The sequence below is a fragment of the Oratosquilla oratoria genome, chromosome 21, assembly GCF_046742065.1.
Source record: "Oratosquilla oratoria isolate Oo_2021 chromosome 21, ASM4674206v1, whole genome shotgun sequence".
NCBI classification, from domain to species: domain Eukaryota; kingdom Metazoa; phylum Arthropoda; class Malacostraca; order Stomatopoda; family Squillidae; genus Oratosquilla; species Oratosquilla oratoria.
In genome coordinates, this window is record NC_134797.1 from 60,258,812 (window position 1) to 60,277,218 (window position 18,407).

Genomic DNA, 18,407 nt, shown 5'->3' on the forward strand with positions numbered 1-18,407 from the left:
CTATCAGTAATTTCCATGCCTTTTATGATTCTGTAAATAGCTATCAAATCTCCTCTCTCTCTTCTTTGCTCTAGTATCTGTAGTTCAAGTTTTTCTAGTCTCTCTTCATATGATAGTTTTGAGAGTGTCGGTGCCAATTTTGTAATTGCTCTTTTTATTCTTTCAAGTTTTCTTATACATTTTTTTGTACTTGGTGACCATATCGTTGCTGCATATTCCAATCTTGGTCTTATCAGGGTGATTAGGATTTTCTTCACCATTTCTTCATCCAGGTATGTAAATGCAACTTTGATTGTTCTTATTAAATTATAAGTTTCTCCAAAAATCTTATTTATATGTTTCTCAGGTGACATATTATTCATAACAATGACTCCCAGGTCCTTCTCATTTTCTACTTTTTTTATTCCTTCTTCTCCCAATTTATATGCTCCTGTTATTCTGTTTTTGCTTTTTCCAAATTCCATTATACTACACTTTTTTGTATTGAACTCCATCTCCCACTTCCTACTCCATTCCTGTACTTTATTTAGATCTCTCTGTAGTGATTCACAATCTTCTTCAGTTTTCACTCTTTTCAGTAGTTTTGCATCATCTGCAAAGAAGCTCATATAGCTTTCAATTCCTTCATCCATATCATTAATATATATATATACATACATACATACATATACCAAGGCTTTTTCCCCCTTCCAAGGGAGGTAGCCAAAAAGGGAAAGGCATAAAAACACTCCCACCCATTTCATCCCTAAATACACTCCACACCCCTCCCACCCCGTCTGGGGTATTGGCTGCTTGTTATTGTGGCAAAGTAGCATGCAGTCGATACTTTAGGGTCTATATGGGGCGCCCCTACGGACCAGAGCCATACATCATTTTGTCTATGATAGAAGAAATTCTGTTCATAGAGAAATGATGACACTTTTATACAACGACTGTCCCTCCGTTATGCTGTCCCCCAACCCCTTGTTGCTGTCCTGTACCATTTCTCTGAGTATTCTCTTTCTGTGATGGGGGAATTCCCTGTGGTGGGGGAAAAGAATACTGCCACCAAGTTTCCCACTTGGATCGTAAGAGGCGAGAAGAAAGGGACGGGGAGAGGGACTAGGCATCCTTCTCCCTGTAGCCCCAATGGGCAGATTCCTAAAAAGAAAAGGAAATTAATATATATAGCAAACATTATTGGGGCCAGAACTGTTCCCTGCGGAACACCGCTTATTACTTCATCCCATTTTGAGTGCTGGTTTCTTATCACTACTCTCATTTTTCTTTCTTGCAAAAAGTCTTCCATCCAATTTAGTAGTTTGCCCTGTATTCCTCCTTCAGTTTCTAATTTCTTAAGCAACTTCTTATGTGGTACTTTGTCAAAAGCTTTCTTTAGGTCTTGAAATGCAGTCCACCCATCCATCTCTTTCTTGTATTATATCTATTAGCCTTGAATAGAAACATATTAAATTGGTGACGCATGATCGTCCGTGTCTGAATCCAAATTGCCTTGGATTTAACACTTTGTTTTTTTTTTTCTAAATATTTTACCCATCTACTTTTGATAATTCTTTCACAAATTTTTGCTATTGTACTTGTTAGAGAGACTGGTCTATAGTTGGTAGGTTCTTCTTTATTTCCTCCTTTATATATAGGTACTATATTTGCTTTTTTCCAATCTTCTGGAACTTTTCCTTCTTTCAAGGAACTGTTTAGTATGCTATGTATTTTGTCTGCCAGTTCATTCCTGCATTCTTTCAGTATCCAGTTTGCTATTTCATCTGGTCCATGCGATTTTCTGACATCAAGATTACTCAAGTGTGTTAATATTTCATTCTTTGTTACTTCTATTTCTTCCATAGGGGGGACTTTCTCTTTCCATTCTTTCTCTTCAGGTTGTATGTTCTCCCTTGTAAACACTGATTTAAAATGTTTGTTCATAATTTCCGCCATTTCCATTTCCTCAGTGTATTCAACTCCCTCTTGTCTTAATTTCTCCAAGTCTTGTTTGTTTTTCAGTTTATTGTTTACAAATCTGTAGAATAGTTTTGGTTGATCTTTACACTTTTCTATGATATCTTTTTCATATTTTCTCTTTTCCTCTCTGCACGTTTGTACATATTCATTTCTATAACAGGTATATATTTTCCATTTTTCAGGCTTTCTGTCTTTTTTCCATCTGGTCCAGGCTTTGTCTCTTTTGTCTTTTAACTCCCTACAACTTTTGTTGTACCAGCATTTTACATATTCTTTTTCTTGTTTTTGTCTTGGGACATACTTTTCCACTCCTTTTTTGTAAATTTTTGTCAAAATATTCCATTTCTCTTCTACTGTTGTTTCTTCTTTGTATATTTCTTCCCAGTTTTCCTTTTGAAAGAATTCTCTTATTTTATCAAAGTTTGTTTTTTCATTAAATGAAGCGGCCTTGCTGTGGATGTGCTGTGTCTTGCGACACTGCTTCTGACCCAGGGCGGTGGGCAGGGTGCAGGGATGACCCATCATCCAGGAGGTGCTCAGATGAGAGGGAGGGTGGGAGGGGTGTGGAGTGTATTTGGGGATGAAATGGGTGGGAGTGTTTTTATGCCTTTCCCTTTTTGGCTACCTCCCTTGGAAGGGGGAAAAAGCCTTGGTATATGTATGTATGTATGTTTTTTCATACATCATTCTTCCTTTTCTATATTGTTCATTTCTTTTCATATATTTTTCTTCATTAAGTTCCAGTTCAATCAATATGTGGTCACTTTTACTTATTGGTGTTTTATATTCAATTTTGTCCACTATTCTAGGTTCAGATGTAATTATTAGGTCTAGTCTCGATGGCTCTTCTTCATTTCTATACCTAGTGTTCTCCTGTATCCATTGTGTCATTGTATGGTCAGTAACCATCTCAAGTAGAGCGTTTCCCCATGAGCCGTCTCCACCCTCTACTGTAATTTCTTCCCAGCAGATTTCTTTGCAATTAAAGTCGCCCATCATAACTATTCTTCCTCCCTCTTCCATTATCTTGTTTAATGTTATCTTTGTGTCCTCTAACATACTTTTATGTTCACTCTCTTCCCATGAGGCTGTTTTCGGGGGCACATAATTTATCACAAACTTTCTGCTCTTCTTATCTCTGTCTTCTACTTCCATCATTATCATCTCTACTGTATTCTTTCCATATGTGACACACTTCACGTTTATATCCTTCTTAGTCAGGAACATAACTCCACCCCCTTCCTTTTTCACTCTGTTTCTAATCCAATAATTATATGCATCATGTCCTACACTGTTGGGTGGTAGTGGACCTTTTAATTTTGTTTCTACAATTCCCATTATGTCTGGTTCTTTTTCCTTCAAATAATCATTCAGCTCATTCAATCCTGTTATTAATCCATCTATATTTGTGTAAGACACTCTTAGTGTTCTGCCACTTCCATTGTGTTCTCTGTTTCCCTTTTGGGGGGTGGGGTAGTATGTGTGAGTAAATTTTGACGCAGCCCGAAGGGATTTCTCCCCGTCCTCTCCTTATATGCAAGGGGGGACGGAGAGGGGGGGTCGCCGATTAAATGAAGCGGCCTTGCTGTGGATGTGCTGTGTCTTGCGACACTGCTTCTGATCCAGGGCGGTGGGCAGGGTGCAGGGATGACCCGTCATCCAGGAGGTGCTCAGATGAGAGGGAGGGTGGGAGGGGTGTGGAGTGTATTTAGGGATGAAATGGGTGGGAGTGTTTTTATGCCTTCCCTTTTTGGCTACCTCCCTTGGAAGGGGGAAAAAGCCTTGGTATATGTATGTATGTATGTATGTCGACTTTCTTTAGTTTCATATTCACTACTCTCCAATAGAATCTCTCTTTTTCTGACTCCGTTCTTCTCTCGTTTTTTTTCCTTAGCTTCAAGTCTTTTCTGTTTTTCTTCCTCTCTTTCCTCTTTATTCATTTCTCTTTTTATCCATACCTTTTTATATTGTTCATTTGTTGCTAGTTTCCCTGTTTTGGATAAGATATTCTCAGCCGTAATTTGTGACCTGAATTTAATCTTAATTGGTCTGGTCTTGTCTGTACTATATTTCCCGAGGCTGAATTTCTCTTCGATTTGTTTCATTATTTCTGGTTCATCTTCCTGAACTAATTCTAGTAAATTTCTTACTTTTTCATTTTCCTCTTTGATTCTTGAGGTTCTATCTGGGTTATGTTTCTCTTCCATTCCTAATATAATTATACATTTCTTTCTGTCTGCTAAGTCTCTTACTATATTCTCCTTCTGTCTCATCACTTTAATAACTGAGTCTTCAGTTTGTTCATTCATTTGCTGTCTGATTATGTCAGTGAATGCAACTTTGCTATTTTCTTGGATTTTTTTCCAACCCTCCTTGTTCTCCTTATTATTCTCCTGTAAGACTTTATTCTCTTCTTTTACTTCTTTTAACTGTTTTTTTAATTCTTCAATTTCCTTAGTTAAGTTTTTGTTCGCCTTCTCTAGTTCTTCCAATTTTTCAACTCTCTGCACAATGTTGTTAACGTGACCGAACTTAAATTCCCAGTGCTCGATCATCTTATCGAGTTTCTCTTCTAGTCTTGTTAATCGGGGGGAAGGGGGGGGTGTTTGTGTCCCCCCCCCACCCTCTTTAAATCCCTGGAAAATATTCTCATCATCTTCTACTGTATTGCTCTTATCTATACTTCTAATCTTTACATTTTTGTTAGACATTTCATCATTGCTAAATTGGTCAGGCCCTCGTTTGTTTAGATTTCGTCTGCCTGCCTGGGCCAAGTCCTCACCTTCCTCATTTCCTTCCATTTCCCTCAGTAATCCCTCTCCTTCTCCTTTTTCCTTACTTTCCCTACACCACGAGCAATTTCCCCCCCACCCTGCAAATACAATAGGTACTTCCTTTGCTTTGGGATCCACTAAATTTCACTTTTTCTTCAGAACGTCGTCTATGCCGTCCGTTCGTTGAAGTGTGTGTGGATGATGTGATGCGTGGGGTGGAGTGGGTGAGGGGGTGGTGGTGGTGTGTGTGAGAGGAATTTGACGTAGCCCGAAGGGATTTCTCCCTGTCTTCTTTTCGGCATGGTGGAAGGAGAGGGGGGTCGCTGATCTAATTAAGTGGGCTTGCTGTGGATGTGCTGTGTCTTGTGACACTGCCTCTGACCCAGGGCAGTGGACAAGATGCAGGGATGACCCGTCATCCAGGAGGTGCCAAGAGGGAGAGTGGAGGTGAGTGTAGTGTATTTAGGGATGGAATGGGTGGGAATGGTTTTTATGCCTTTTTCTTTTTGGCTACCTTCCTTGTAAGGGGGAAAAAGTATGTATGTATGTGGTTATGGTACAGATGAGTAAAATCGAAGAGATTACAAAGGATTACAAAGGCGTAGCATGCCGACAGGAGACCTTTTGATCCATATCTAGGTCGGATGCGAAAAAAAAATCATATTAATAATAAAATAATATATAAAAACTATGATAATGTAAATAACAAATAAAATACATAAATAAATGCATAGGTATAGTTAAATAATAAACAAACAGGTAAATAGTAAATAATAATAAATTTACATATAACTAATTATAAATGAAAATCAGACAGACAAATGATAACAAAACAAAAACAAATAATATAAGATAAATTATAATCATTACAGCATCTTACTTAGGTATTTATCTAAATGATTCTTAAAGCTTCGAACTGAACTACATTGCACTACCTGTGCAGGAAGTTTATTCCATTCATTAACTACACGGTTGGCAAAGTTGTTTCTACCCACTTCCAAACTGAATCTATTTCCGGACAGTTTGAGACCATTGTTTCTTGTCTGATTCTCATTCAATGAGAAAATTTTGTCACTTTTGATGCTGTCAATTCCCTTTAGAATTTTAAAGACCTGTATCAAGTCACCTCTGAGTCTACGCTTTTTTAGGGAAAACAAATTCATATGTTTTAGTCGATTTTCGTATGATTTATTTTTTATATTTGGAATCAGTTTTGTGGCTCGCCGTTGTACTTTTTCCAGTCTGTCAATGTCTTTAATGAGATTCGGTGACCATATGGAAACAGCATATTCCAAATGTGGACGAACTAACGATTTATATAACTTGTTAATGAGTGATGGACTTTTGAAATCAAAAGATCGCGCAATCAGTCCTAGAATCTTATTTGCTTTCTCAGAGGCTGAAGTACACTGCTTGGATGGTTTGAGGTCGTTACTGATAATTACGCCGAGATCTTTTTCACTATCCACTTTTGTTAACGAATTTCCAAATAACTTATAATTGTATGTTTTTGAGAAGGAAGATTTTGAGTTTGGGAGTGTTGTGGGAAGAGTGTCGGAAGGTGTGAGGGGATGAAGGAAGAAAGAATTGGCCCTGTTTTTGTTTTTGTTTTTGTTTTTTCATCCTGGTAGTGAGAAAAATAAAGAAGAGAGGGAGGCTATTTGGAGTGTTTAGAGAGTTTTGGGAGGAATGTGATTATAATAGTGTTGGGAGATTTCAATACTAGAATAGGGGATAAGCCAATAGATGGGATAGTAGGAAAGTTTGAGGTGGCAGATAACAATCTTGTGGAGAGCTGATGTTAGAGATATGTGTAGTAAGGGAGTTCATGTTGGAAAACATGTTCAAGAAGGTAACCATACATAAATATACATGTGTAAAGGTGGTGGATGGGGTGGTAGATAGGATATTAATGGATTATATATTATCAAAAGGAAGGATAGGACCAATTTTGTTGTTCATGTTTTTAAGGAAGAAAGTATGGGATTGTCAAGTAATTTTTTAGTAGAAGGAAAATTGAGAGTGGATGATAGTGTGAGGTAGAGTTAAAAGGTAACTACCAAGCGTAGAGGAGGTGAGGAGGAGAACAGGGGTGAAAAAGGATTTGGGAGATAGGGTTGATGAAAGAATATTAGGATGGTTTGGACACATGGAAAGAATGAGTGAAGAAAGACTAGTAAAAGAGGTATGGAAGGCAGATGTGGAGGGAGTGAACATGAGGGGACGTCCTAGGATGAGGTGGATGGATGGGGTGAAGGGGGCTTTGGGGAAGAGGGGAATGTCTGTTGAGGAAGGAAGGGAGAGGACGGAAGACAGAGGTGAGTGGAGAATGGTTGTATATGGATGTTGTGATTGCATGAGGAGGAATGGGCGGGGGGTGGGGTAGTATGTGTGAGTAAATTTTGACGCAGCCCGAAGGGATTTCTCCCCGTCCTCTCCTTATATGCGAGGGGGGACGGAGAGGGGGGGTCGCCGATTAAATGAAGCGGCCTTGCTGTGGATGTGCTGTGTCTTGCGACACTGCTTCTGACCCAGGGCGGTGGGCAGGGTGCAGGGATGACCCGTCATCCAGGAGGTGCTCAGATGAGAGGGAGGGTGGGAGGGGTGTGGAGTGTTTTTAGGGATGAAATGGGTGGAAGTGTTATTATGCCTTTCCCTTTTTGGCTACCTCCCTTGGAAGGGGGAAAAAGCCTTGGTATATGTATGTATGTATGTACCAAGCATAGGCACAACTTTGCATTTTCTCTCTTCTAAAATGATTCATTTCTACGAGAACCATATTAAAACAAATATCTTACCTCAAAAGTACTATTTAAGGGATTTTTTTCTGAAAATATCTGCCAATTTGCATTCTAAAACTACATACAGCACCTTCTCTTGGTATTAGTTCTGATGTCATGAGCTGTATTTACCTAGTTGTATTTTATGGGAAGGGGAGCTATGCTCGTAGCATCCTTTATTTGTATCTCGCAGTGTCTAGTTTCCTCTTAAATTCATGAATGGTTTTTTGCACATTATTTTTTCATCCAGTTTGTTCCAAGTGTCCACCACTCTGTGGAAAACTGTTTTTCTTCAGATCTCTTATATAACTATGTTTTTTTATTTTCTTTCCATGTTCTCTTGTGATTCTCTTGTCCCAGTTTAACAAGTCCTCTCTATTGAGTATTTCTGTGCCTGTCATGATTCTGTAGATGGTCAATAGGTCGCCTCTGTTCTTTGCTTCAGAGTCTGTACCAAACCAATTGTCCAGTAGCAAAACAGATGATGTTCAGCGATATTTAGTTTTTCATTGTCTTGTGAGGAGTCTTTTAATACCTAAATATCTCCAACAACAACCAAGATATGCGGATAGACGGCATATTTATGGGTGATCATTTTGTACTGGAATATTTCTGAAGAATTTTTCATAATGGTGCATCATTAGTACCTGTGTGCATGTTGGTTCTGCAAATCTGTCTTTGGGCATTCAAAAAATATAAGGGTACACATGATGCATTCAATATTTTTGCAGTGTGCTCCTACACAAAATACTGCATTACATTCACACTACATCTAGATGCCACAAGCTTTGTAAACAGTGATTTCTACAACATAATACATATATTTTCCCAGTCTTGTGGTGTTTATGAATTCCATCTAGTCTGCTTCAAAAAATTCTTCAATCCTGAGTAATTTGGCTTCCCAAATTTGAGTCTCCTGTGTCTGTGTGATTCATTCTTTGGCTCTATTTCCTCATCCTCCATCTGAAATTCAATTGCTACATGGTCTCTTTTTCCTATGGGGCATACATAGTTCAAGGAGCTGATGGTATCTGGTTGACTAGTAGCATATCTAATCTTGTGGTAATGTCATTTCTTAAGCAAGTTACTTCTTTCACTTATTGAGTTTCTGTGGTCTCTGTTGCTGTAGTTAACAGGCCATTTCCTCAGAATTCTGCCTTGCCACTTGCTTCCCATTCCTCCCAGTTGACCTCACTGTAATTAAAATCTCCAATAAGCAGTAAATTGTTACTTGGTTCAACAGTTTTCTTTAGGGGGAGAGTTGTGACTATATAGTTTTATTTGGTTTATCAGATTGATGTGAATGGTGATGACATTAAAGAGTGCTTAGTTCTGGGTAACAACAAAGTTGCTGCTATGGTGGATCCACAAGCAGGAAAAACTCTTTGGTATCTGCACATGACTGATGAACTTCATTGGTTAGGTATGGTTATTAATTTTCTATGGTTAAGGATATGATAATTAGCAATTGATAGTAAAACTGATACATGACACAAAGTGGGCAATGAGTAGCCTTAATATAATGTAGTTTTTCAATGTAGGTGAATATTTATTGTTCAGTGTAATGTATCCATATGACTAGGGTTTTTTCCCTTTTACAAGGGAGGTAGCAAAGTCAAAAGGTAGGTACCCACTCTCACCCATTCCACTCCCAACCCACTCCTCTCCCTCATCCAAGTTCCTCATGAATGATGGATCATTCCTGTCTCCCACCCACTGCCCTTGGTCAGAAGCAATGTAGCAAGACACAGTACATCCACAGCAAGGCTATGTCATTTGAAAAGATGGGGAGATTTCCCTTTGGGCTGTGTCATTCACGCATAATCACTTCTTACCCCCCATCCCCTGCCCCCTTCCTTCCTTGCATCACAGTATCATCCATACATGTTCTCCACTCAACCCTAGCTCATGCCTTCTCCCCTCCTTGCTCAGCAGATATTCCCCTTTTACTCAATGCCCCTTTCACCCCATCCATCTATTTCATCCTTGTTTATCCCCTGTTCATTCCCCCCACCTCTACCTTCCATGCTTCTCTTTACTAATCTTTCTTCATTCATTCTTCGTGTGTGTCCAAACCATCCCAATACTCTTACATCAACCCTATCTACCATCTTTTCCACCCTCTCCTCCCCACCTCATCGTTTCTTACCCCATCCAATCTACTCTACTCACTCTCTCTAGTGTGATATACACTGTTATTGTACAATATTATTTCCAGGGACTTCAGAGGATGCATTTTATGATCTTTGCTGTGCTTTTCTTGTGGATGATGTTGATGTTGATGGAGTACAAGAACTCACCTTCCTTGGCAGATCTCCATATGGAATGTCTACAAATTCCAATACTACTGACGTGGACACACGAAATAAATTTATCATCGCCTCTGGGAAAACTGGAATAGTTATTCATACACCTGTTGTGATGGTCAACTGTCTTGACATATATGACCTTCTCGACCTCCAAGATGTAATAATTGTTAAATGTGTTGACTCACATGGAACAAGTAAGTTGAGAATGAAATCTGTCATTCCTTCCCCTCTTCTAATCACCCTTCTCACTCTACATGCACCCACTTTCCATTTCTGTACCTCCACCCATCTCCCTTTTTCTGCTTGTTTGTGTTTCAATCCTTCATAACTACCCTTCTCACAGTTTTCCTGGCTTCCACTTTCTTAATTTTCTTTACAATCTCCATTACCATGTAAACCTGTACATCACAATCATTCGCACCATCATTCTAGCCTTTCCTAATCTTCCATCCTTCTTCCTGACTCTTCTTATCTCCTCCCCCCTCCACTATTTTGTTTTGCTCTCTCTTTCATTGTGGTATTTAACCACTGTACCCTCCTCTCCTGGCTCATACTACCAATCCTACATTTTTACTCCTGCCAGTCATCCCTCTCCCTTCCTCTTCATATCTCTTACTCCCTTTCCCTTTCCACTATCCTTTACATTCCCCAAATTCTATTCTTCTCCCACTTTCAACTGCTTACATTCATCTTGCATCTGCCCAATTTCATGTGTGGCATCTGCTGTAAAAGGGACTGATCAACAAATCAATCACTTCCACTCCTTAGGCCTCTGTTGCTTGCAGGAGGAGGCCCATGGCTCTCAGGTATCAAACAACTGTACTGGATTGGGCTATAAGTCACTCCAAGAAGAAATATTGTCAAAGAGAAAGCAGTTGCTGACAAATATGGAGGGAAAAAACACCATGTGAATACTGTGTTCCCTTAACTTATCCTTCCTTGGTCACTATTCTCACTTTCTGTTCCAACCTTTTTCTTTTCTATTCCCAACACCCATCTTTTGGTTTTTCCTCCAGCATGTCCCCCCCCCACTTTTTTTTTTCTCATTCCTCACACGCTGTCCTTTACAATGACAATGGAAAAACAAGAGGTGATGAAAAGAAACTCAAAAAGGATAACTATAGAAGAGATTGGAAAGAGAATAGCTTCCCACACAGAATGCTGGATATATGGAATAACTTAGATAAAGAAACAGTGTGTGCAAATACTATTCAAGATTTTAAGAAAAAACTTGATGCTGAAAGATACAAAGACGGGTCTCTACAAGCATAGCTCCCTTCCCGTGTAATACAACTAGGTAAATACTTCTTTACCATTCCATTTCTTTTTCAGTACATCGCTGTTTCCTTCCTCCCATGTGTTTATCCACACCCAGCCCTTTTTCTCTCTCTTCCTATTTCTATTCTGCTTCTTTCTCCACCACTCATTCTTTCTTCCTGATAGCCTGAGTATTCTGTGAAAGTACCTATCAATATAATCCTTTTAGGAGCTTCATAAACAATTAGAAATGTGTTAAATATATATCCTGCATCAATATTGAAATGCATGGATTTCAACATAGTTGGAAGAACAATATTTTTTATTCTGATATTCATGTGTTATTATTTAACTTTGTATTACATTTTAATATGTCCTTTGAAAATGTATACCATTTTTTTGCTATTTACAGATCTTACAGGGGTTTTCGACCATTACCAGATAAGGTTTATATTTACATATAGTGTATTTTTACCAGCTTTTGTCATGTATGTGGTGGATAGTAATCACCTAGAAGAGTTGTATCAAGAAAAAAAAATGTGTCAGGTAGTTGTCAATAATGAAGGTTCCTGTCCAGACTGCATGGCCAAAGTCATGCTAGTTACTGACAAAGGCATATCTCTTTTTGAAGAGGTGTATAACCAAAGTATTGTCATTTCCAATGTGGCACTTATCCATGAAAATGTTTGTCAAGGTGCTCAGCTAAAGGTGTGGCATTGGGAGAAGGTTGACAATATTGACCCCATTGTTGGTAATTGTGGAGAGCATAACCATTCTTCAGGGCATTGTAAGCTCCAGCTGCGGCACTTTATTGAGAAAATAGTATTAATTAAAGTTAAAGATGAAAACTTTCAAGAAGAAGCATATTTAGAGAAAAAAATAAAGGAATTGTGTCATGACACTGAGTGTGCACCTTCACCAGAATCACTCAAATATTCAAGTAAGTACATAATGTTTAGTACAAACTATCTATTGAGGAAGGACGGGAGAGGACAGAAGACAGGGGTGAATGGAGAATGGTTGTATATGGAAGATGTTGTGATGCATGAGGTGGAATGGATGGGGGGTGAGGTAGTGTGTGTGAGCAAAATTTTGACGCAGCCCGAAGGGATTTCTCCCCGTCCTCTCCTTTATATGGGGGGACGGAGAGGGGGGGTCGCCGATTTAATGAAGCGGCCTTGCTGTGGATGTGCTGTGTCTTGCGACACTGCTTCTGACCCAGGGCAGTGGACAGGGTGCAGCGATGACCCGTCATCTAGGAGGTGCTAAGATGGGAGGGAGGGTGGAGGGGTGTGGAGTGTTTTCAGGGATGGAATGGGTGGGAAAGATTTTATGCCTTTTCCTTTTTGGCTACCTCCCTAGTAAGGGGGGAAAAGCCTTGGTATATGTATGTATGTACAAACTATCTATATGCTTCTTTGTGTTATCCTTGGCAATTGTAGTTCTTATTTCGAACTGTGTTCTTTTCATTATCTGCACTTCATGTATATTGATTCATTGCCAAATAAACTTATTATTGTTATTATTATTATAAAGAAGGATGAAGTGAAGGCAGTTGTTAAGATGATGAAAGCAGGTAAGGCACCTGGTCTGGATGGATGCCATGCAGAATGTCTAAAAAAAGGAGGTACAGTGATGGTGGACTGGCTGGTGAGGTTATTTAATGTTTACTGGAGAGAGGGTAGTGCCAGAGGACTGGAGGAGTGCCTGTATAGTTCCACTTTACAAGGGAAAAGGGGACAAGTGTGAGTGTAGTAGTTTCAGAGGGATTAGCTTGTTAAGTGTAGTTGGGAAGGTTTATGGGAGGATCTTGATTGAGAGGATTAGGAGAGGAACAGAGGGAGTAATTGGTGAGGAACAGTGTGGATTTAGGACGGGTAGAGGTTGTGTAGATCAGATGTGGTAAGACAGATATGTGAGAAAGCTATAGGAAAGGGGAAGGATGTTTTTTGGGCTTTTATGGATCTGGAAAAGGCTTACGACAGGGTAGACAGGAAGACACTGGGAGGTTTTGCGGATATACGGGATAAGAGGAAAGCTAGGAGCTGTCAAGAGTTTTTAAGAGAGTAGTAGAGCATGTGTCAGGATTAGAAATGGAGAGAGTTGAGTGGTTCGAGGTAAAGGAGGGACTTCATCAGGGATGTGTTATGTTGCCCTGGCTGTTCAACTTGTACCTGGATGGGGTGGTGTGAAAGGTAAATGCAAGGGTAGTGGGTCAGGGATTGGAGATGTTTAAAGAAAATGGAGAAAAGTGGGAGGTGAGCCAGCTGTTGCTTGCGGACGACACTGCGCTTGTAGCAGAATCGGAGGAGGGATTGAGAAAGTTGGTGACAGAATTTGGGAGAGTGTGTGATAGAAGAAAGCTGAAGATAAATGTGAGTAAAAGTAAGGTGATGAGATGTACAAGGGGTGAAAGTAGCAGCAGACTGGAAGTGAGCATAAAGGGAGAGCAACTGGAGGAAGTGGATATTTTTAGATACTTGGTTGCAAATGTGGCAGGAAAAGGTGGAGATTGTATGAAGGAGTGATTGTGCCAACAACACCGTATGGGGCAGAAACATGGAACATAGGAGTTTGAATGTGTTTGAGATGAGGTGTCTGAGAAGTATGATAGGGGATACTAGGCTAGATAGAGTGAGAAATGAGGAGGTGAGGAGGAGAACAGGGGTGGTAAAAGAGTTGGGAGGGTGGATGAAAGAGTATTAGGATGGTTTGGGCACATGGAAAGGAGTGAAGAAAGACTAGTAAAAGAGGTATGGAAGGCAGATGTGGAGGAAGTGAACATGAGGGGGCGACCTATGATGAGATGGATGGATGGGGTGAAAGGGGTTTTGGGGAAGAAGGGAATGTCTGTTGAGGAAGGACGGGAGAGAACAGAAGACAGGGGTGAATGGAGAATGGTTGTATATGGATGATGTTGTGATGCATGAGGTGGAATGGGTGGTGGGTGAGGCAGTATGTGTGAGAAAAATTTGATGCAGCCCAAAGGGATTTCTCCCCGTCTTCTTTTCTGCATGAGGGGACAGAGATGGGGGGTCGCCGATTTGATGAAGCAGCCTTGCTATGGATGTGCTGTGTCTTGTGACACTGCCTCTGACCCAGTGCAATGGACAAGATGCAGGGATGACCTGTCATCCAGGAGGTGCCAAGATAGGAGGGAGGGTGGAGGGGAGTGAAATGTAATTAGGGATGGAATGGGTGGGAATGGTTTTTATGCCTTTTTCTTTTTGCATACATACATATACCAAAGGCTTTTCCCCCCTTACACGGGGGGGTAGCCAAAAAGAAAAAGGCATAGAAACCACTCCCACCCATTCCATTCCCTACATATTCCACTCCCCTCCACCCTCCTCCCTCCCTCTTATCTTGGAACCTCCAGGATGATGGGTCATCCCTGCTTCCTGTCCACTGCCCTGGATCAGAAGCAGTGTTGCAAGACAGCACATCCACAGCAAGGCTGCTTCATGAATTTGGCGACCCCCCTCTCCGTCCCCTCATGCAGAAATGGAGAAGACAGGGAGAAATCCCTTCGGGATGTGTCAAATTGTTTCTCATACATACTTCCTCACCCCCCATCCCCCACCCACTCCCCCTCATGCATCACATCATCCAGACACAACCCTTCTCCATTCACCCCTATCTTCTGACCTCTCCTGTCCTTCCTCAACAGCCATTCCTCTCTTTTGTAGTGCCCCTTTCACCCCATCCATCCATCTTATCCTAGGACACTCCATATTCACTCCTTCCACCTCTGCATTACACTCCTCTTTTACTAATCTTTCTTCACTCATTTTTTCCATGTGTCAAAACCATCCTAATATTCTTTCATCAACCCTATCTCCCAGCTCCCTTTCCACCTCTGTTCTCCTCCTCACCTCATTTCTCACTCTATGTAGCCTAGTAACCCCTGTCATACTTTTCAGACATTTCATCTCAAACACATTCAAACTCCTTCTCTCTTCCTCTCTTATGTTCCATGTTTCTGCCCCGTACAGTGCTGTTGGCACAATCACTCCTTCATATAACCTCCTCTTAGCATCCATTCCCATATGTCTATTTCTCATTACATTTTTTAATCCACCAAGGCATTTACTTGCTTCTCTCAATCTACATTCTACCTCCACCTCCACTCCTCCCTTTCCTGCCACATTTGCACCCAAGTATCTAAAACTATCCACTTCCTCCAGTCTCTCACCCTTAATGCTCACTTCCAGCCTACTGTCACTCTCTCCCCTTTTACATCTCATCATCTTACTTTTACCCACATTTATCTTCAGCTTCCTTCTTTCACACACCTCAAACTCTGTCACTAACTTCCTTAGTCCCTCCTCTGATCATGCTACAAGCAGTGTTGTCAGCAAACAACAACTGGCTTATTTCCCAATTTTCTCCATTTTCTTTAAACATCTGCAACCCCTGACCCACTACCCTTGCATTCACCTCTCGCACCACCCCATCCATGTATAGATTGAACAGCCAGGGCGACATAACACATCCCTGACGAAATCCCACCTTTACCTCAAACCACACACTCTCCATTTCTAATCCTAACAAAAGCTCTACTACTCTCGTAAAAACTCTTGACTGCTCTTAACAGCTTTCCTTCTATCCCATATATCTGCAGTACCTCCCACAGTGTCTTCCTGTCTACCCTGTTATAAGTCTTTTCCAGATCCATTAAAGCCCAAAAGACATCCTTACCTTTTCCTATAGCTTTCTCACATATCTGTCTTACCACAGAAATCTGATCTACACAACCCCTACCCTTCCTAAAACCACACTGTTCCTCACCAGTTACTCCCTCTGTTCCTCTCCTAATCCTCTCAATCAAGACCCTCCCATAAGCCTTCCCAACTACACTCAACAAGCTGTTCCCTCTGAAACTACACTCACACTTGTTCCCCTTTCCCTTGTAAAGCGGAACTATACAGGCACTCCTCCAGTCCTCCGGCACTCTACCCTCTCTTAAACAAACATTAGATAACCTCCCCAGCCAGTCCACCATAACTGTACCTCCTTTCTTCAGACATTCTGCATGGCATCCATCCAACCCAGGTGCCTTACCTGCTCTCATCATCTTAACAGCTGCTTTCACTTCATCTTTCCCTATTTCTCCTCCATTTTCCTCACTCATCACCCTCATTTTCTTAGTGTTTCCCACTGCAACTACCTTTCCCTCCCTATCCTCATTCACATTTAGCAATTCCCTATAATACTCTGCCCACCTTCCTCTCACTGCATTCTCTTCCATTAATTATCATCTCTCCATCTGCACCTTTTACCTTTTCTTCTCTACTTGATTGGCCTCCTCTTCCTGTTTTAATTTCTTTCCAAAACATCTTATTATTACTTACAAAATTTTCTGTCATACTCTTACCTCATTTCACATATGCTCTCCTCTTTGTTTCCTTTATATTATGCTTAACTTCCCCTCTCTTTACTTTGTACCTTTCATACGATTCCCTCGTCCTAATTTGTAGCCAATCTATGAATGCCTGTTACTTCTTTTCTACACCCTTCTTTGCTTCCTCATCCCACCACTCACTACCCCTCCTTCTATTTCCTCCTGCCCTCTTTGTTCCACACACCATCTTTGCCCACCTTATGACTCCCTCCTTGAACCATCCCCATTCCTCCTCCACTCCTAGTTCTACTCTATCCTTCACTCCCTCCCATTCCTCTCTCAGCTTCTTTTTATTCTCCTTCTCCACTCAAAGTACCTCCCTACCTTCTGCCCTTTTCCTCTTTCTCCACCTATCCTCCACTCTCAATTTACCTTCCACCAGAAAATGATCTGATATTCCCCCACTCTCTCCCCTTAGAACATGTACATCCTGAACTCTTCCTACCATACTCCTGGTCACCACTATATAGTCCATTAATGCTGTATCTACCACCCTTCCATCCACCACCCTCTCCCATGTGTACTTATGCATGACTTTCTTCCTAAACACTGTACAGTATTTACTATCATCAATGTTCTTTCAAGACACATCTCCACCATCAATTCTCCACTACAATTTTTACCTGGAATTCCATACTTCCCAATCTCTCTGTCTATTGGTTCAATTCCTACCCTAGCATTAAGGTCTCCCAATACAACTACATTGACATTTCTCCCTAATCCTTTTATGCACTCATTTATATCTACCCAAAAGCCTCCCTTTCCTCTACGCATTTCACACTACCAGGCCCATACGCACTTACAAAAACCCTTGTAAGGGGGAAAAAGCCTTTGGTATAAGTACAGGTACTCATCGTTTAATGACCTACTCGGTTAGTGACGACGTGGAGTTATGACGGGCTTTATGACAGACGTTTAACGTAAATCTCCCGAAGTTACGACGTCGTGTATGATAATTAAGTTGGCTGAGGCAAATTTGTATGATGTTATAATTGAACTTGTACGGTGGATATTAGCTGTGAGGTAAAGTGTTCTGAAGCTTAGGTCTACATTACCTGCAAGCTGCAAAAACTACCTGGGGTACAGTATATACCGGTAGTGGTAAATTTTTAGTTTCGACCATGGGCGCAATATAGCAATAGAAAATTAATTATTAATTTTGTAAATTATAATGTATGAAAGTAATATGCAATTTTGTGAGCGGAAAAAAAAAATGTGCTAAAACAAATTTTGTAAGTAACGAAGTCATGTCGGACGAATGGTACACCATGTTTATGATAGATGCCAATGTCGAAGAAATAAAAGGATGATGAATTCGTCTAACCTAAACTAAACTAACCTAACCTGTGTTTGATATATCATTAGCTGCAAATTAAATGTCATCCGGCTCGTCCTCGTTGTCGTTGTCGTGAGAGACGTTGGCAGACGACAAGATGGCGTCCCGAGCCTATGCTACCGACTTCGTTCATTAGCATATTTTCTTGTAGCATGGTATTTTTTACTTTCATTTCTGCCCACAAAATTGCATATTACGTTGATACATTTTACATACATACATATACCAAGGCTTTTTCCCCCTTCCAAGGGAGGTAGCCAAAAAGGGAAAGGCATAAAAACACTCCCACCCATTTCATCCCTAAATACACTCCACACCCCTCCCACCCTTCCTCTCATCTGAGCACCTCCTGGATGACGGTTCATCCCTGCACCCTGCCCACCGCCCTGGGTCAGAAGCAGTGTCGCAAGACACAGTACATCCACAGCAAGGCCGCTTCATTTAATCGGCGACCCCCCCCTCTCCGTCCCCCTTTGCATATAAGGCGAGGACGGGGAGAAATCCCTTCGGGCTGCGTCAAAATTTACTCACACATACTACCCCACCCCCCACCCCCCCGCCCATTCCTCCTCATGCAGCCACAACATC

At 40.9% G+C, this 18,407-nt stretch overlaps 1 protein-coding gene across 1 annotated transcript in view; it reads left to right on the forward strand.

The window, feature by feature from the left end:
- Positions 1-18,407, forward strand: part of LOC143036977 (uncharacterized) — a 69,809-nt gene that overhangs the window by 38,045 nt on the left and 13,357 nt on the right. Inside the window, exons 5-7 of the mRNA XM_076205063.1 lie at positions 8,807-8,936; positions 9,732-10,016; positions 11,492-12,019. Coding sequence (XP_076061178.1) covers positions 8,807-8,936; positions 9,732-10,016; positions 11,492-12,019 — 943 coding nt within the window. The remainder of the gene's footprint in view (positions 1-8,806; positions 8,937-9,731; positions 10,017-11,491; positions 12,020-18,407) is intronic.